This window comes from Parasteatoda tepidariorum, chromosome 5 (assembly GCF_982258835.1).
Source record: "Parasteatoda tepidariorum strain Cologne lab strain chromosome 5, Ptep-v5.0, whole genome shotgun sequence".
Classification (NCBI taxonomy): domain Eukaryota; kingdom Metazoa; phylum Arthropoda; class Arachnida; order Araneae; family Theridiidae; genus Parasteatoda; species Parasteatoda tepidariorum.
Window position 1 is genome coordinate 57,330,909 of NC_141759.1, and position 21,870 is coordinate 57,352,778.

Here is a 21,870-nt window from a genome sequence, read left to right on the forward strand (position 1 = left end):
TTTGCTCAAACTTTGTAATTTGCCATTTCAAATTTTTGCATTTTGCGCACTGTACATACATACTTTCTAATTGCAACTCCAAAGTTTTTCCTAGTGGTCTTAAAGTTCATGCTTTCAATTTTTTTATTCTTGGTTTAATGTGCATAATTCCAAAGAATTCACTGGAAAGTATTTTTCAGGAAAATCTTTCATCTCGGAAGTTCTAACTCCTGACTCCTTACAATACTTCACGTAATAACAAAATTAAAATTAATGTAAGTTCAATTTGTTTAATTTTTCTTGCACTTAAATTCTTCACAATATTATTATCAGATCTCGGATACATGTTTCAATTACTTACATATAATGGTGATCAAAATTATTTTAAATTTATTAAATGAAAAATAAATGAATTTAAAGTGCAGTACTTTTTTTTTAACAGCTTCACATATTTGAGAAAAATTTTCCACCAGAAGTGGGAGAAGTAGACACACACACACATATATATATATATAATAATTTAAATCCAATTTGATTGGCTATTAAATTGTATTTTCCGGTCTGACGTGATTTTCAAATGGATGCGTTCGAGTCATTGTCTCATCTACATCATCGGGGTTTTATTCAAGCAAACATTTCGTGACTGTATATTATCTTATTCCCAGTCAAGAAAGTAAAAATGCATTTTTGGTTTTTAAGTGACGCGAAAAGCACCATCTCGAGAAAGAAATTGACAAAACATTAACACTTAATTAATTTGGAAATTTTTATGCTTAAATACCTCTTTAATTTCTTTTTAAAGTGGGCATCATATTATTTTAGTATTCCAAACCAATTTGTACCCCTAATTTCTAATTAGCGCGATATAGGCTGTTTTCTCCAACCGAATTCATTTTTATTCCAGTACCACCATTTTACTTTAACCCTTTCATGTGTAATGTAGCAACATTAGTTCAACAAACATTACGAACCACTTAAAATAACAACAAAAACTAATTGCTTTTAAGCCTTTCACTATTCTTTAAATAACAAAGAGCTAAAGCAGTTCGTTTCATTTAGAATGTATTGTATAAACGGCCGTAAGGCCTCAAACGCCCAGTTCCACTACAACGAACGAAGAATGTTTTGTATATTCAAGCAAAGTGCTTAACTCCCCTTTACAGCAACCACATTGCCTGCTAGTCTCAACGAAAACAAACAAAATGACAAAAACTCCACGATGAATCTGATAAGGAGAGCTTCGATCAGACCACTATAGAGGATCCACTAAGCGAACGAGACATTTAATACAGAATATAGTTAAAATAAGAATGTGGTAGCAAATATATGACTAAAATTTTTTTTTATTTATGAATATTATTGGTTTGCCTTATTCAATTGTCAACCACTACAGATTCAATTTTCAAATATATAAGATAAATTTCTCTCAATTACTTTTATAAAAGAATTTGGGTTCATGCACACAACTGGTTCACTTTTTAAACAGTCTGCGCGGACTACTTATAAAAGACCGTGTGGAGGCTTCTTGATGTAGGAGGTGATGCCTAGGCGCCCAGATCCAAAAGCAAGACAAGACAAGAATATACTGGCACATTTAACTCAGACTTAATTCATTGATTGCTTCTAGCAAAATACTTAGCTGAAGAGGCAGGTGCCGCAAGGCAGATACTTCGAAGTTTACATTTACATTGAAGCACTAAACATAGGAATGTACTGCTTGTGATCGCACTTGCCCACGTCTTGCCTGACCGAAGTTTTTCAATTGGAATTTGCTTTTCCGAAAAGAGTTAAAAATGCTTTATATCAGGAAAAATGGAAAAAGAGCATCTCTACAAAGCATACACTAAGACACAACACAAAGACACATTTTACAAAGCATAGAACTAAGTTTAATGACGTCTTCAACCTAGATGTGCTACAAGATACAGTATAAACATTTGCACCAGACTTTTTTCCGAAATCTCGTACTTCTTTCCAAATAAAACACATTCATTTAAGTATCTAGTGTAAATATTTAATCCGTATGTTTTATAAATATTAATTTGACACACTGGGTATGTGTAACAACTAAACTACGTAGTTCTGTTTTATTACAAGGGTAAAGACGACCATTGCTATTCGAATCGTATTTGCAAAGAGCAGGTGGCGTATCGCTTATACATTATTCATGCATTGAGAGATAATATTTCTTTTAAATACATAGACAATCAGCGGGGGTGTAGCTCAGTGGTAGAGCGTTCGCTTTGCATGTGAAAGGCCTGGGGTTCGATCCCCCACACCTCCAGTTTTGTTATTTTTTCTTTTCTTAAAAAAATATTCATGATCAATTTCCACTGCGTTTACAGTTGGTTATTCTTAAATATAATTTTTCATTTAATGGGTTGTCCTCAAAGTTCGTGCCGATTTTCGATAGGTGGAGCTCCTAAAGGTGTGTCAAAAATATTCAAGTGGCAATTCGAAGTTTTCCTAATTTGGCAACCACTTCAGTTTAGATAATATTCCTTAACCCCTTGGGGACGGGTGATTCAGAAAAGCATTCGTACAAAATCAGAATCAAGTTGCAATTAAATAAAAAACGGTAACTTAAATGTAGTCGTTACTAATTTGACAGACTTACTTTGCTTTTATTTTAATTATTGTTAGTTTAATCATATATATAATCAATGTTAATTCAAAGTATAACTAAATAGTTTTATTTTGAACAAAGTAATGGTGAATTAAATAAATCAAAAAATTATAACTCCGCCCACAAATAAACTGCTAAAGAAATACTTTGATTACCAGTTTTATCTTCTTACCCTGATTGATACGGTTTTTTGCTGTCACGTATTTGTGACAGTCGGCGCGAAAGGGTTAAGCATGTATCAGATTTTTATCTATGCGAGAAATGTATCTCATGTAGATCGACCTAATCATGGCTGTATTCACTTCTTTTTTAAAGGCAATTTATGTAAATCATCGATCAAGTTGTACGAATTTCTAATCATGGTTATTTTTATGTTACCACACTGTTACATAAATCAAAATGTTATATTCACTGTAATAATATTTTTAAGATGGATGGGTTAGCATACCTGCCAACTTTTAATCCCTTCCATTATTATTTTTCCAGTGGTATTAAAATGGAATTAAAACTTCAATTTTAAGCAAACAAATACGTTGTATTTGAGAAAACTTAAGTTGACAACTATGATAGTAACGCATATTAATATATGTGCTTAATTTTTGTAAGAATAGTGGTGATCAATATCATTTAAAAATTAAGATTATAAAAGAAAAAATAGTTTATAATTACTACCACTTTAAATATGAAAATAAAATCTCCCGCAAAATGCGGGAGAGTTCGCAGGTATGCACTGCGCTTGTTCAGATCGGAGAATAGGTATCGGTTAGGGACCGCTGCGTGGCCTAGGCACCCAGTTGTTTAAAGAAAGCGAGCTATGCAAGAAATTTCCTTATCTTTGTGATGATCAAGAAAATATAAATTATGCTACTTCTTTAAAATTTTTGGTAGACCTTTGGAAGCCTCGCTTATCGAATTTCTACACGGACGATCCGATATATCGATGTTGAAATTCAAATTTGATCAACATTTGAATTTATTCTTACCGCGTTATAATAATGATACTTTTAAATATCCAAAAATCAAGGAAATCACTAAATTTCATTTAAAAAAAAAAAAGAAAGAAGCGACTTGAAAAATCGATCAATGAAACATTAAAATGAGAAAGTAATTTCACGATTTAATGCTTCGCCAAATATTTTTTTTTTAACAAAAAAGGGGAATATTTACCAAAGCTTGTCAAATTAACTTTTAATTCTTTCTACTTCGAAAAGTTTTGAAAAGAAATTATTCAGTTTTTTTCCTCTTCACTGTAGAGTGCATATTTGATTGCATTTGCATAAATTGAACATCCACGTCAATAATTAGTTTTTATACTTCTCATCGAGCATAAAACGGAAAAATTAAAAGAAGATTCACGTTTCTCTAAGTACTCGATAAATTAAGCGAGATATAAAGATATAATTAAGTGCACAATCGATTTTTAAAGTTATGTTGTGCAAATGCGTGTTTTTAAAGAAGGGTTTTACATGTTTGTGGAAAGAAACATGTTTTCAGAATTGCATAAATGTTTCATCTTCTCAAAACTACTTTTAACCCATTACTTTTTCAATAAATTGGAATGTTTCCTTAACTTCAGAGACTTCAACTATTCCAAGTGCGGTTGTTGCGAAATATTTAATTCACTGGTAGTAAAGTAAAGCAACATTTTTTTGAAAAAAGTTGATTTTTTTCAGAAAATTTATTAGAGTATTAGCATTTGTCTATATGACCTTACATAATATCTGATTAAATAACTTGCGTTTAGTTGCTGACGAAATTTTTTTAATTCTAATTTATCGTCGAAATATAAACACATAACCATTGCTACCACTAGGAAAAATATTTTTTGAAACTACGGAGAATCCGTACTAGTGGGAGTCTGCTTCAATTTAAAGAAGAGATGAGCCATGTTCTCACGGATTAATGAAGGTCAGAGTAAGTTCAACATAAGTCATAGTTTTAAAAAGCTTTTAAAAGAAAATAAAAAGTAAAATTGCTTCAAATATGCATCTTATAAAATCTACTGAGTAGAAAAAGTCGAAATTACAACTACTACAGATTCATCCTAGTTTCAGAAAATAATATTCCTAGTGGTAGCATGGGTAATGTATTTATATTTTTATAAATTAGAATTAAAAGAATTTTTTCCGCTACTGAATACAAATAATTTCTTACCCAAAAAGTTTTTTCCTAGTAGTGGTAACTATAAAAATGAGCAATAAGTATACAGTAATGACTAGTAAAGTAATAACTATTAAAGTAATAATGTAAACAAATACTTAATTCACTTTTAGCCATCGCTTAAAGCATGAGTGTTCTTTATATACTATTTAAATAAAATGGTAATAAGAATTATAGTAAATGAAATTTGTTAAAACCTAAATCAAGTATGAATGAAAAATACCACATTAAATATAAAAATTTTTCGAAAATCTAAAGAAGGTTGTCAGGTTTGTGTATGAAAATTCTCTTATAATTCGATAAATCTGAAAAAAAAATTTCGCAACAACTTCGAGTAGTTTAGGAGTTCAGGAGAGTGTATTATTATTCCAATAAAATAGAATTTAAATCATATAGACACATTTTTAACAATTCTTTTTCAATAAATCAGTTGGCCAACCTCATACCTGCCAACTTTTAATCCCTTCCATTATCATTTATCCCAGTGGTATTAAAATGGAATTAAAACTTCAATTTTAAGCAAACAAATACGTTGTATTTGAGAAAACTTAAGTTGACAACCAGGATAGTAACGCATATTAATATATGTGCTTAATTTTTGTAAGAATAGTGGTGATCAAAAACATTTAAAAATTAAGTTTATAAAAGAAAAAATAGTATATAATTACTACCACTTTAAATATGAAAATAAAAACTTTCGGAAAATCCGGAAGAGTTGGCAGGTATGAAACCTGTTGACTTTTACGTTCTTTAAAAAAATGTCCCAGTGGTAGTGAAATTATTAATTAAATTATATTTTTGACAAATATTTAATTTACGTTTTACAGAACACTATACAGTGCTGGTGCTGGATATATTGGGTAGCTCAGTGTTTGGCGCGAGGTGCCACTTTCTGATTCGTCGAATCTGTAATGTACTGTGCTGTGAAGTCATAATTGATTAAGCTTATGCTTGTAACAACACAGTGCCTCGCAAGTTTTCGTTATATACGTTTAAACTACAAGTATTTAAATGCAGTGGTAGTTAAAATTACAATAAATCAAATTTGTTTAAAAAATGAAGTATGAATGAAAAAAATTTTGCTACTACGTAAAATATCAAAATAAAATCTGTCGGAAGAAAATTGGCAGATATTGAATAAATTAGTTTGGTATTTCTTAACCACTATAAATTTTCATTTAAAAAACAGGGACTAAACTACTACGAATTCGTCATAGTTTCAAACTACTTTCTTTCAGTGACTGTAAACTAAAGCAGAATTTTTTGCAACAAACAGACATTTAAAAACAAAATTACTAGAACTTAACTTAACCATTCGTCTATACGATTTATATGTATCTGTTTAAATTACTTGTGTTTAGGGAGGACAAAATTCTTTTAGCTCTGATTTCTTAAAATATAAATACATTACCCTTGCAACCACCAGGAAAAATTCTTGTTTGAAACTACGGAGATTCCGTAGTAGTTAGAGTTTTTGATCAAAGATATAAAAACTATCAAGAGAAAATACTAGTACTGTCAGTTTTCTGAAAAAGAAAAAATCTAGCATACATAGTTCCAGTTATAAATTTTATTTTTAAAATAGATAAGAAATTACAATTTGAAGAGGTTTTTTAGGAAGGCTAAGGCCCTGTGCGAAAGCTCCATTCAGTAAATCATTCTTTCTTTGCTGGATAGAAATAAAGAGCTGAAAACATTTTTGATCCAAAAGACCAATATATAAAGTACTAAATACAGCATTCAATTGAGTTTATAAGTCTAACTTTTAAATTTATTCCTTTATTTTTTTAACACAAAATAATCTTTTAAAAAAAGGACTTTCGGCCAGAGTATCTTTTAAGATAGTAGAGGATCACGGAATTATACTCTAAATACATATCTGATAAATTTTACGATTTTTATTAATGATAATCAGCTTTCTACAAAGGTCTTTATATATTGGTAGTAAATTAAAGAGTAAAACTTCTAGAATTAGGAAAATTACGGCTACTCTATAAAAGTGCCACCACTAGATAACTGCTATAAAATTGCATTTGAGATGATGCTCTGAATCTTTGGGATGCGTAGAAGTGGAAAAATTACTTAAAATGAAAAATGCTAAACTAGAAACAATTTAAATTTCGGTACTACAAGAAAATATTCTTTTTCAGAAAGCGGAGTAAGTTGGCATCTCTGCTTTACACCCGGGTTCAATTTAAATGTACTTTTTTCTCTCAGATAAAAAACGGAAATAACTTCCGTCGCTTTGTAATAAAACATTTTCTAGTTGTAACGGAATTTAAATAATTTTTAGTTCAGAATGTTTTATTATAAGTAACTTTTCCATCATTGCATATTAAAAATTCAAAGCATCATACGAAATTAAAGTTTATTGCAGTTATTTCGTGGGCTACATTTTTAAAGAATAGGCGTAATTTCCTTATTTCCACGTGATTAACTGTCTATTTCACAACCAATTTAATAAAACTTTTGCAGAAAGTGGAGTAGTTGGCATTCCTGAAAAAAGCTTAAAAAGTTAAAGTTAGTGAAATTTATTTTGTTGCGCAGATTAATCTAAGAAATAAAGAGTAATTTATACTCACTAGAAAATCTATGTTTAGATTTGTAATGAATATTGAAATATTAAAAGGGTAGCTAAGAAAACACATTTTTACACACACACACACACACACACACACACACACACACACACACACACATGTATATATATATCAGAGATGCCAACTTGCTCCGGACGGCATATATATATTTTAAAGTGGTAATTTATCAATTGTGATTCATGGTTTAATAAATTCAATTTAGTAGATTTTTATCCACCACTATTTCTAAATAATTAGTAGGCTTATATAATTCACCACTTTATAGTATTTAAGTCAGGGTATACTTTTAAAAGAGCATGCAAAAATAGTCAAATGTTTACAAAATTTATTTGGTAGGTATTTACCGTTTCTTTAATTATTTTGGTGAATCCGGAGCAGTTGGCATCTCTGATATATATGGGTCATTCTCACGAAAACTGTCATTTTTCAGTTCATAAAATCCCAAAAAAGTAAAGTGAATAAAAAGCTCTGAAACTTTTTACATTAATAGAAATATGTAATGGCATTATAAAGAAAATATATATCCTATAAATGATACTTAATATTTAAATTAATTAATTTTTAAATAATTAATCAATAATTAATTAATTTATAATAATTGATAATGAAATAATTTAATAAATAAATTAATTAAATAAATCAATCAATTAATTTAATAAATTAATTCATTAATTTTTTAATTTATTTTTCAAATTAATTAATAAGTAAATTAATTATTTTCACTATTTAAAAAGTGAGGGAATGACACTAATAGTGAGGGAATGATATTTTATTTTAATACATGTTTTTATCTAAGTTACATCTACGTAAAGTTTGAAAATTATAACATACTAAGTATATCTAATATTTATTATAATTTAGTCTTATATATTTAATAGTTTTTACAGGTTTGGGAAATAAAATTGGCTGGCACGATTGAACAAAAAAAAAATTTTATAATATACTCATCTTGAATCATTCCCTCACTTCAGCGTCATTCCCTCACTTTATACACTAGTGAGGGAAAGACGAATTCAATAAAATTTAAAAATAACAGCTAGGCCTAATTAATTTCTGAAGTCAATCGCATACAATTATATTCATACAAGAAAGCAACATATAATTATCCACTTTCTCGATGAAGTTGTATTTTATTTTACTCTAAAAAATGACATGAGGGAATGACGAATGTAAAAAATTTTACCTGGTTTGATTCATTCAAATTTATTCCACAGCAAAGCTTCTTTAAGTTGAAGATGGAAACATACAGCAATTTTGTTCTATGATGCTAGTTGTTAACTTCTGAAGTTTTTATTAAAATATTTTTATTCTAAGAAGATTGCAAGTGATAAGAACATTGTTGTGAGGGAATGACGCGAAACACTGGGGACAAAGTTTAAAATAGTGCTGTGTTAATATTTTTATCAGAAATTAAATTTAAAATTGATTTCCTGAATTCTATATTTCAGTATTCTGAAATAAAAAACACGAATTTGTAAAAAAAAAAAATTATTTCAGAAACAATTTTTTTCTTTTTTTAAATCAGCAGTGGGGACAAGTGAGGGAATGACATATTGGTATATTTTAATTACCTAAAATAAATAAAAAATAAAATTGATAATTTTATTTTTATTCTTTTGTTAGCTTGCATTCTGAAGGACACTTTCCCTGATTTTTTTTTCTTCGTAAGCTGTAAAACAAACATAAAATATACTGGGGACATGAAAATGACTGTTTTTGTGAGAATGACCCATATATATATATATATATATATATATATATATACATTAAGGCGTATATATATATATATATATATATATATATATATATATATATATATATATATATATATATATATATATATATATATATATATATATATATATATATATATATATATATATATATATATATATATATATATATATATATATATTATAGATAGCAGCACTAATATATTCTTTGCCTGAAATTTTCATCGACCAAATATATTTTTTAATTTTATTTTATTCGATTCAAGCTGTAAGCAAAACTTCACATATTTTACCTCTTCGTGAATTTCGTTAACTGTTTAATTTATTCTACATTTAAACCTAAACCGCTCTCTGCTACACGCCGGTAAGTTTGATTACTGCTTTCTTTTTTTATTTTCATGCTCTTTTTCAACAAATATTTTTTTTTGCTATATCGACACATATAAAGAATAATTTTTATCTTAGGATAATTATTCTTTATTCAGAAATATCGCATTAATTATTCCAATAGATGTGTCTTGAGGAAGACTATTTGATTTTCCCATTTATAGCTTTCTCTTCATATTATTTTTATTATTTGTGTGTATATATATATATATATATATATATATATATATATATATATATATATTATATATATATATATATATATATATATATATATATATATATATATATATATATATATATATATATATATATATATATATATATATATATATATATATATATATATATATATATATATATATATATATATATATATATATATATATATATATATATATATATATATATATATATATATATATATATATATATATATATATATATATATATATATAAAATCGAAATCAAGTGATTTAAGATTAAAAAGTATAATACTAAGCTAATTACTTATTTATTCATTAAGGCGTAAACAGTCATTAGTTTAATAAAATAAAGTAGACTAATAAATGAATAAATGGTAAAATTCACAAATACCTGAACACTCGGAATCAGGTAGTCTTGCCACAGTGTTAGTGATGTCTAAAAATATTTGGCAGTGTACAATTCTTCGTCGATAGCCTTGCCCATTGCAATGACCCCAAGGCCCGACAAAATAAAAAGTGCTGGTAGACGTCAAACTGTGAAAAAGTAAAAAGTGAAGGAGTATTCAAGTGTAGTAATTCTAATGAGGTATTCAAGTAAATAATAATTCTTAGTTTATTATTTTCATATCAGAATTTTTGAGATGATGTGACTCTATTAGCATATTTCAACGTTCATTCCCGTTTCAGTACAAACTACCATTGACCGTTTCCCTGCTGAAATCTTATTCTATAATAATGAGAAAAGTGCCTATATAGAAAAAATGGTTGCACATTTGTGATTAAATTGTGATTAATATTTTCTTCCTTCAGCTACCAATTGGGTTTGAAACGTTGACAAATATATAATTTCAGAATATAATACAGATTTTGAATATACATAATACTTTTCAGAATACACACAGATAATACAGATTTTGTTTTCATTAGTATATAGTTGACACAAATGTCTTCTACATCCTAGATAAATGCTAATACTGAAATAGTAATGCTATTTGTCTTTCTCTTTTAGAAAAAAACGATATGTATAAAAAAATAGAACAAAGGCGCTTAAACAGTTAATGGAGTAGCCTGATATAACTTATTTCACCACTAAAATTGATTTTCATCACTTTCTTATAACGTGAATAGCGATATTTTTTCATTTAACAGATTCCTGACAACTGTTGCGAAAACGGAACGTTTCGTAGAGATGGACATATTACTGCATATGTTGGGGCATTTAAGTTTAGCAAATTTAATATTTTCTAATGTTGGCTAACATCTTTAGCTTTAATTCTTAGCAATTGCTTAAGTTTTGATCAAAACATACGTATTAAAATTATTAATGCATTGTGGCGAAAACGAATGTCTTGTTTTTCCGAGACAGGGGTAATTAAATAACCAGTCTTTATTTTTTTGAAAAATTTAATCCATGTTAAAATTCACCTGAAAAGGATTTAAATTAAATTAAAGGAATGACTAATTGGCTTATAATGATTAGAATAATTAAACTGTAAAGAAATGTTCTCTGAACAGCAAAATTTCTCTTTTTATACTAATATAAATATTTATATTAGGTAAAATATTTTAAAGAATTCCTTCTAAAACATAAATTTAAAAATGCGTTTCAGATAAAAATCTCCTCGTGATATGAAAACATCGCATAAAATAGGCGTGAATTTATTGCGAAAATTGTATTTGAAATTCAGAAAACCACACCCTTTGAAATAATATTTATGCATTAGTATAATACACGAAAAATTAATCTGGATAAAATAACTATGAATCCAGATAAAATAATCATGGATAAAATAATCATTGCCTTATTCATTGTTACAACTCAAGGAAAATTATCCTCGGGTAAACAACTTGTATTGTATCGTTATACTTAATGTTAATCCTCTTATTTAAATTTATTATTTCCATATTTATAAAGTTGGCAATATATTTGTATTATTTGTAATTACCATTCGAATACAATTCTTTTTATTTTCATTTATTTTAAATTAATTTTAATTTAATTTTAACTTTTGGCAGAGTAATATTTCTAAAAATATTAATACATTTTTCATTTGTCCCACTTTCCCTAAATTTAGATAACTTACTTTGCTGGAGCATGTGTTAAATATAAAATGGGTTCTGTAACTGTGGTTGTTTCTTCAGTTACAGTTGTAGATGGCTCATCTTCAGTACTTGGAATATATACACCTAAAGAGTTACAACAATTTTTATTAATGAAGACAAAATATCTTAATAAACATGAAAAAATTTATTTAATTTCCGTGTAATAAAATATGGCAGATTTCGAGTTATTATTGGATTAAAACATTGCAGAGTAGGGACATGCAAACGTTTAGCAAAAATTGATTAGATGAAGTTGCAACTTTGCTCCAAGAGTAAGGGGATCCTTTAGAACAGGGTTTCTTAAGCTGTGGTTCATGAACCCCTAAGGGGTCCATGAGTTATATTATGGGGGTCCGCTGACTACTCCTAATTTTTAAAACGTTTGGAAGCCTACCCTTTGTTTTTAAAGCGAGCTATGGGAGCTATAATTTCGTTTGCTACAGTGTATCTTTGCGAAGCGGGATTTTCCACACTTGTGACAATAAAAGCATAACATCCAAATCGATTGAATGTTGAACATGATATGCACGTTGCTTTTTCGAAAACCATCCCCCAATTCAATTTATTAATTAAGGAAAATCAGTAGCAACCTTCACATTAAAAATTTTAATTTTAAAAGTTTTGTACACTATTAAAATAATAAAATTAAATGTTTTCTAATAATTGATGTTTTCGGCAATTATTTTTTTTTTCACAGAGGGGTGGTCCGTGACTTCTTAAAAATTTTTAAAAGGGGTCCATCATATCAAAAAGGTTTAAGAAACACTGCTTCAGAATGACACAAAAAATATTTACACATAATTGTCGCCTATCCTAAAATATTACACAGCGATTACTCACACAATCTGTAGTAACTTCATTAGTTTAAAAACGTGAGAGCAGTATCGGATTTTAAAGGTGGAAATTAAAATTTTTTTGTCATGCTATCTTTAACACTAGATTGCTTAAGGAAGTCATTTTGACTGCTTTTAATTTCAATTAGAAAAACAATGATGATGACACAATTTCTTAGAATTTTGTACAACATATAATTTTTTTATTGTTAATAATTACTAATAACTTGCTATAAAACTGCAAATAATGTAAAAAATATTAAAAATTAATTTTAAACACATTTTTTTACACATTATTTATTCTTTTACAATCCAGTCATTTTGACTGCTTTTGGGCAATTTCTGTTTTTCTAGTGTTAAGCATCACAGCAGTTATTGACATGATCTGCGGTCACTTTCCCCCCGAACTGAGTTAGTATTAAAAGGTTTGAGTCAGGGCTCGAAATAACTCAGAAATTTTACCCGTCCCCGAGGACGGCTTATCCAACAATGTACCCGTCCTCCTTTGAGACTAACCCGTCGCTTCTAAATAAATAAAAATATAATTTTCTAATATTTATTACAAACATTTATATAAAGTGCACAATGAATTAGTAGTTACTAGGATTACATTATACAGTAATAAAAGAAATACTAGGTTAATAATAGTAACCTAGTATTTCTTTTATGAAATAATTTAAATGACAAAGGTCAAGTTATTTGGAATGTCAATTTATCTGAGGGTACTGCGTTTTTTTAAATGAATCAAATATGACGTTTGCCAGTTCCACAATCAAGCCAATGATTTACAGAGGTTTCTGCACAGAAATCTGAAAGGAGTTTTCCATTTAGGTAGATGTTCATAATTGCGTTTAACGCTTCTCGTTTAAGACCAGTATGTAATGTGCTTTTTTGTAAGTTCATTGCTGAAAAGCCCCTTTCAACCGCTGCTGTACTCCCAGACAGAGAAAACATCAATTCCACCATACGCAGTATGTTGCTGTATTTCAAGATTAAAGGGTCATTTTAGAAGTGAGGCTCTAGACTCTTGTAAGATAACAAAAATTGAAAATGTATCACGAACATTAACGGGAAAATGGCCGTCCGCGCGGACGTCGGATTCGAAAAATTCGTAGTCCGTGGGGAATTTTCGACCGCCGAGGACAGGCGGACGGGCAGTTTTTCGAGCCCTGGTTTGAGTAGACTTAGCCGTTTTGGCATCCTTCTGCCATGCATGCTTTTTTTCTTTTTCTTTTCTTCGCATAGTGTGCTAAATTTGCTTTCTGTTCGTAAAATTTTAATTTACTCTGCACATCTCTTTGATTCCTTCATTTATTTCTTTTACTGAATTATAAATCCCGAAATCTTATTTTCTATATTCTGGAAACTTGGAAAATAAAATTTTAATTATCTTTTTCTTTGTTTCCTTATTCTTTTAACTCTCATTTCTTTTCGAGTTACTTTCTCGCCTGTAATATACACATTGTAAAGAAGCGAAAAGATATTGAGTAATTAAAATTTCGCAACGTCTTTTTCATGAAAAGAAAAAAAATTATTATTTTCATGAATTTATAAACTTTTTTAACTCTTTCGATGTGGAAATAAATAAATAAGACTTCAACAAGTATAAATTTAATTTGTGTTGGAAATTTGAGAAAAATACAAAACTTTTTCCACAACAAATTTTAAGTAAAGCTAATTATTAGAATTAATTTTTATTTTAATACCTATTGCATTTATAAAAATTTCCGATTTTTTTTTGTTTTCAGTTTCTAAAGTTATCCCTCTTCATTTTTTATGCGAATCTTTTCTTTTGAGTCTATTTGAAAGTTTCCAAAATTTACCAGAAAATCTGCAAAATGTAATTTATAGCTCTCGACCGTTTTTTAAGATATTTCGTAGAATCCGGAGCAGTTGACATCTCTGCACATTCTGTTAACACTTTAACATTTTACATTCCGAGTATTTTAACATGCTGTTTAAACTAATGAAAACGCCAAACTATTTTAAATATACTCATATGTGGTAGTTATCTTAGCATCAGCCCCACGAGGGGCTCTAACTCATACATGTGAATGGGAATGCATGATAAATCGCCGAAGCGCAATTGAATGGTGAAATATTTTAAATATAAAGCATAATACATTTATATAATTCCTTAATTTCATAAAATAATGTGGTTATTAATTAATAAAATGCAAAACTTATAAGCTTTGGAATTGTGACTTTCAATATCACTGTATCAGGGATGCAACATGCGACTATAAATGTAAAAAGTGCAGAAACTCAATTCATATAATAAACTAGAAAAAAATATGCTAGAAAAATTCGCCCATTTAAATATTTTTTAATGAAATATAAGTCAAGACTTTTTTCATTTTTAGTCACTCTGGTGTAAAGATGTCAATGGAGTGCAAAAGGTTAAAAATAAAATCTTCCACGAAAATCAGGAGATAAAGCAGTTATGGAAGCGTAAGGACATGAAATAAATCATTCTACTGTACTGTCTTTCATTTCCTACTGTAACTGTATATAATTTTTAAGCTTATTTTAGAAAAGCCAACTTGCTTCGCAGAGCGTATAAATAGCTTCTAGTGGTAGCAAAATTTATGTTATAATGAATGATTCGTCATTTATTAAATTCTATTTATAGAGTTTTTACCTTTCAAAAGCTTATATAAAAAGACACTTTGTAACAGTTGGTTCGTGTTACCTGTTGTATGGTATGTTGTATGGTATCTTACCTGTTGTATGGTATTTCGAACTATTCATTTCTAACTGAATTCATTTAAACAGTAGTATTAAATTTCAATTTAAATATACATCCTAACTTACTCTTTAAAATCGAAAAGCTCCAAATTCTTATTTAAAAAAAGTTATGAATTATGTCTTAGTTAAACACATCCTTTTCAGAATAAGAATTCACTTCGTGTGCCAATAAACTTTCATCCGATAACTAGATTTTAAAGAACTTTCACTGATTCAATGAAGTAACCGTCTAGGCTAATGAGGAAAAAAGTATGTAGGAATTTAATATAGTATACCATATGTAAGAATGCTCATGAACTGCGCCTGGCGATGGTTGATAATAATAAGAAGATGAATAATTAATATAAAGGTAACAACTCTTAGTTTTGATTTCTACAGAAATTGCCGTTCTTAAGGGAATTATTAAAATTAGTTAAGAAGAAAAAAATAAAAGTATGAGATTTTATGATCGGAATACTAATGAAATAAAAACTTCTTTTCAGATTCCTTTTATAGAACTCATGACATGAATTATTTAACTATAATGCATATTCAATTTGATATCTTATTAAGTTCCGAAATATATCGTTGCACGAAATTTTTTGATTCACGTACGTTATTTGCATATATATATGAAACTGATATGAGAAAATTAATTTTAAATTTTAACTTCTTTTAACATTTGAATCATTCTATTATATTTACAAAAAGGAACTAATATTTAAAAAAATATATTTAAAAAAACGATTTTCATCCTTTTTTTAAAAAAAAAAAAAACATTTAATATTACTTTAAGGATGTTGTTTAGGGATGTTTCAGCAATGATCGTTCATCACATGCACAGTGCTCCAAAAGAAAAAAAAAACAAAAACGCACCACCCTGAATAACTTTTAATGTAATGCTAGTGATTAGAAGGAATGACCTCAAATATGCTAATTAATTAGTTTAGACGATATTTTATGTTACGAAATCAGACACAAAAACGTACTTTCTCTGAATACAAATACCTTTTTTTCGACGATTTCTTAATATAGGGGATAGCCGCAATCTGGGAAATATGGTCTCAATAGTTTGGACCTCTTATGTTAATTTTACTTTTTACGTGTTTTATCATATCTCGGGACTTTTCTAATCGAGTTGAAACTTTTTGCACACATTTATAAGATTCGTTCATCCATAGACATGTCCATGCAAAAAATAACTTTTGGTAAGCATTTGTTACTTTTTATTTAATTTAAGAATGGTAAAAAAAATTTGAATTATAAGGAAGACAATTTTTTTGCATTATTTTAAAAAGTGTATGGAAAGTGCAAAATTTGAGCCAAATCAGTCGAATGGTTCCTGAGAAATCAAATTTTATTTGTCTGACTTTTTTTGAAATTCAATTTCTTAGGAGCTATTTGAACGATTTCGCTCAAATTTTGTATTTTGCCATGTGAAATTTTTTTTTAAATGATGGGAAAATTGTACACCTTACAGCCCAAAATTTTTTCGACCATTCTATAACAAATTTAATAAAAAATAATAACAAATATTTCCTGAAATATATTTTATGCATGGAATTATCTTTAGATGAATGAATTTTATAGTTGTGTGTAGTGTTACGGTGTTTAGAGACACAAACTAACTAGGTTTATTAAACAGTGATCATTTTTATTTATATATAGTAGTATATTGTTAACTTTTCAGTGGCAGTTAAATGTCTCACTTACAACAAAATTAACAAAGACATCTAACATATATCTCCTGAATACCTTAGATAAAGACAATGAAACTATTCTATAATTGTCGACACAAAAATAATGTAGAACGAACAGTATGAAAACTTAAATAGCTGATAGAAAAGAAATGTAATGTAAGTTTTCTTTATCGTTATAGACATCTAAATTCTCTTTGAAGGCATTGGCTTTCCCAGAAAGAGCATTGCATACAGAAATTTTGACAGTAGGTTTAAAAACTGCTAAGCATAAAATAGTTTATAAATGCAAGTTAATAGAACATAACGGAATAATTTTAAAAAAGCAAATAGAATATTAAATGAAATTAAGAAAATCAAAGGAAATACCCAAATAACTTTTCAACAAAATTGATCTAATGTTAAAAAAAATATGCCTGTAATATAATTTTGTTTTAAAGCTAAAACTTTTTAAAAAAATCAGTATTGTGCCTCAGTTGTGAAATTGTTCGTCTGTGTTCAAATATACATGCATTTTCATTCTTAAAAATAAATAAATAATAGATATTTCAATATAAAATGAAATTATATTTTAAAAAAAGGGGATAAGAATTTCTTTTAAACTAAACGGAATTCGAAACAGAATAATTTATTTCTTAAATATAATTCCATATTTCAAAAATAGGGTTTGAACCTAAATGACTAACAATTTCTCTCAATAATAAGTGGCCACAGAACTGCAGCAATTAAACAAATAAAAACAATTAGAAGAGTTACAACTATGCGATTTCATTAACAATAACACATAAATAAAAATACATAAAGACAACTAAATAAATTGATAAATAAACAAAGTGTATAAAAATAGAAGAGTATGAAAATGAAATCTTTTAAAACCTTATCCAATCTAAAACGAAATTAAATTTTATATCTCAAATATAATTCTATTTTGAAGATAAAATTTAAAATATCACGTATTTAGCAGAAATAGCTTCTTTTTCTCCCTACCCCAAACTTTCCCGTCAGTAATAAACAGAATTAACATTGCCCATAACAAAACAAATGAAAGGGTATTTGCATCTGCCCCCAAAAATGCAAAAGCAATTTGCTACTGGAAAATCAAAAGGCAAGCCATAATGAATTTGATGTAAATCCCCTCAGCCGAGAGGATTCCTTGCCACAATGCTGTGAAGGAGTAATTAAGAAGTTGTTCCGAAACTTCAAGTGAGAAATAAAATATTTCGAACGGTTAATTAACTTGTTAATGGATATAAGTCCCTTGAGATTTGAATAGAAGTGAAATTTCTTTGTTAAATGAGTTCAAGATATAAATTGCACGCATTTATCAGTATGCTTTAAAAAGGTTTTAATTATCTTAACTTTAAATTATGATTTACTTCTAAGATTATGGTTTTAGATAAATTAAGTGGAAAAATCATTTAAATAATGTTTTCAATTATTTTTTTATTAGGCTGGTTAATTTTAATGCAGATAAGTTAAAGTTATTTTATGTGGGTTTTTTTCTATGAATAATTTTACTCACGAGTTATATTTGTTGAATTGCATTGTTTAAATTCTGTTTATTTTATTGAAAGCGATAAAATAGAAATATTTTAAGACGTAAGTTGCGATATTTCTGATTCTGTAAATAGTTCAAAATGACGAATATCTTCAAATGGTTAACTATTTATCTAAATTTTTATTTCTTGCACATTAACCCTTTAATGAGCCATTTATTTCTAGTAAAGGTAAATTAAAGTATTTTTGGAATTGAATTTGACATACGAATAGTAATTGACATGAGGGAAAAAAAACTCATTTAGCTTATAAAAAATTAATTTAAATTTTAATGCCATTTTTCTTTGGGTGGTAAGTATATTTACCACGACCTATTAGGTACTGATTGACGTTTATTTTTCGTTATTTATAAAATAAATTTTGTAAATGCTACAAACTTCAAAAGGAATTTTGTATTTTATAACTTTTATGCGTTTTCTTAAACTAACAAATGGTTACCAATTTTATTCAAACACACTTCAATAAAGCTAAAGTTATTAACAAATGGAAACCTAAATTAAAAGTGATAAAAAAGTTCCCCATGGACTTTAAAAATTGGCGGTAAGTATACTTACCACGGCCTTAGAAAGGGTTTGTTTGCCCCAGAGATCATACTAATAGGTTGAAATTGCTTTTACAGGGTTTTAGCTTTCCTGAATTAATTATTAGGAATGTATATTTAAAAAATCTTATTTGACGAGGACGAAGTTGTTATGTTTGGAGTACCTGATAAGAATAAGGTATAATTATAAAGATATAATTATACCCAAAGGTATAATTATACCGTATTAATAAGGTATAATATATAAAGTATAATTGAGGTATAATCATAACTTAAACAGCAAATCTCTAAGAATTGTATTAAGAATTAATACTATTTTAAACAAAGTGTAAAATATTTTTAAAAGTTATTTTCAAAAATTTTGTTTTTGGAAAAGTCTTTAAAATTTTTCACCTCCAACGTTTCATTAACATTTCTAAATATACAACACTACTTCTCTCTTTTTTCTAGACAATATAACAATCGTATTAAACATTTAATGAAACTTTTAAATGACTGTTACTTATGTGACTTTCGAATGAATGTAACTCGTGCTACTTTTGAATGTAACAAAATTACCAACACATCACATAACATTCTATATATTTTTTTAAAAATTGACCATGAAATTGAGGAATTTTTCACAAATTGATCTTTAGCACGATAAAAAGAAACTAATAAGCAGCTCTGCATATAAATGTCACAAATTCGCAAAAATATTACAGTGTTGTGCAACTATTAATAGTGGCGATGTTAAGGAGAATGTATCATATTAAGATTTATTAAAATTATATTATTTTTATTTTATCTAGTTTTGTGATATAAAATAACAACTAACAAAAAACTTTTATTATCAAGGGATTTTACAACTCTGAAAAAAAAAAGACTTTATTGCTACCCACCGATTCGGAAGAGGCTGAAAGCGGTTTATTCCGACTTCTACTCGACCTATTCCTCAACTCGCCGATGAAGATCGCATTCAGATTAAAAACTATGTCAGTGAAAAAGTCTCTACAGATAACATTGATGATGAAATCTCACGTTGGGAAAGAATCTACCAATGCAGCTTTCGAGAAACAAAAAGACCCGGCAAGGATCAAGAAATCAGCGCAATTAATGCAGCCAGGAGTTCCTATCAGTTAAAAATGCTTACTAGATCTAAAAGAGAAATGGGCTGCTGAGAAAACCACCGTCGAGGCTGAGCCGATTTCAACGCAGAGCAAAACAACGAAGCTACTGGTGAATCTGAACCGACAGAAGCTACGATGGTGGAGTCTCAACCTACAGTTCCCGACCCCGAGACCTCCACTGCAAGGAAGAAAAAGAAGAAGAAGCGAAAGACAGTACAAGTCATTGAACACAGCCGAAGCCCTGCTACCCAGACTGAAAGCAGCTCTCCTTTTAATCCTGAATTGCAGCGGGAACCCGCCGTCCCCTCACAGATGGAAACTACGATTGAGAACATCACTGACGTTCCAGTGCCTGATACTACAAAAGATAAAGTCATGCCAGTGAAAAAAAAATTTCAAATCAAAAATCACCAAAATTGTTCAATTCAAGAAGAGATAGGGCGTGGCCTATAGGCCACTCCCACTATTCCTTGTCATCTCACCTGAGATAGCCAATCCCGAGAGGATCTACAGCATCGAGAAAATCGGACGGCATTCGTTCAGAACTGAGCAGTTTCGAGGCGGCAGCCACAATGCGACAGATGTCAGCTTTACTGCCATGTTCAACGGACTTGCACCTTCACCCCAAGAAACCAAGAGATGTTTCCGCCAAATGCTGCAACTGTTCGAAAAACCACACTTCGAATTTCTCTGGGTGAGAGGCCCACCCCAGTAGAAAGAGGTACAGGGATAAGATCTCTCCTAAGAACTCTGCTCACAGATTAGTCTCCTTGGTTAAGGAGATTCAAGAAGTGTTGAAAGATTAGGAGGTCCTAGGTCCTGAAAGATTAGGAGCAATCTCTCCTAAAGGGAATCTCTCCCTCTCAGTGATGCCACTACATCAAACTCCAGTCAACAACTTTTCCCCTCTAGTTTAGAAATATTCAAGTGCTTCAGAATTAGACTTTTCTCTTTCGTCGCTCCTGGCGAATAACTTCGTTGAAGTGGCAAGTGCCGAAAGGCAGGGACCACAACAAAAACATCTATATTAAAGCATTAAAAGTGCTTATGTCATACTATACCTTTTAAAAAGCAAGTAAAAACAGTTAAATATTTGCAAAATTTACTTTGTAGTTATTTACCGTATTATAATTATTTTGGCGTGTGTCCGGAGCTGTTGGCATCTCTAAATATAGCTTTTTTTCATGGAACAAAAGCGCAGTATATCAAAATTGTCCAAGACAATGTACTAAAGTGTGTTTTTTTTACATTAAAAAAAATTATTTTTTTGGCCGTTTTTTTTCTTCAAAAAATCTGTGCATTAAGGGGTTAATAAACTATATTTATACTCACTACTACTTCTAAATAATTCAAAGGCGTATGTGATACTCCACTTTGCAACAGTTAAATCGTGTTGAGCCTATTTCAAGAGGTTGGTCATAGACCGAAAACCATTTTTTAAAATATTTTGTCGAATCCGGAGCAGTTAGTATCTCTGTTACATATAAATGATTTAAAAGTTTATGTGCATCGCCACTTTGTGCCAGCTCTCTCCTGGTGAGGCTTTTAAAATATTGGCAAAATTACCAAAAATTCTGAAATCTTTGATTTTTAAATGTCTACCACTGTATAA

At 28.9% G+C, this 21,870-nt stretch overlaps 1 protein-coding gene and 1 non-coding gene across 2 annotated transcripts in view; one reads left to right on the forward strand and one right to left on the reverse strand.

Moving 5' to 3' along the window:
• Nucleotides 1-21,870, reverse strand: part of LOC107449716 (protein madd-4) — a 130,328-nt gene that overhangs the window by 42,650 nt on the left and 65,808 nt on the right. The window contains exons 9-10 of the mRNA XM_087163990.1: nucleotides 11,776-11,878; nucleotides 10,083-10,225 (exon numbers count right to left, since the gene is read on the reverse strand). Of these exons, the coding sequence (XP_087020116.1) occupies nucleotides 10,083-10,225; nucleotides 11,776-11,878 (246 nt within the window). The remainder of the gene's footprint in view (nucleotides 1-10,082; nucleotides 10,226-11,775; nucleotides 11,879-21,870) is intronic.
• TRNAA-UGC (transfer RNA alanine (anticodon UGC)) lies at nucleotides 2,192-2,263 on the forward strand. Its single transcript has one exon. It is a non-coding gene; the product is annotated as a tRNA-Ala (tRNA).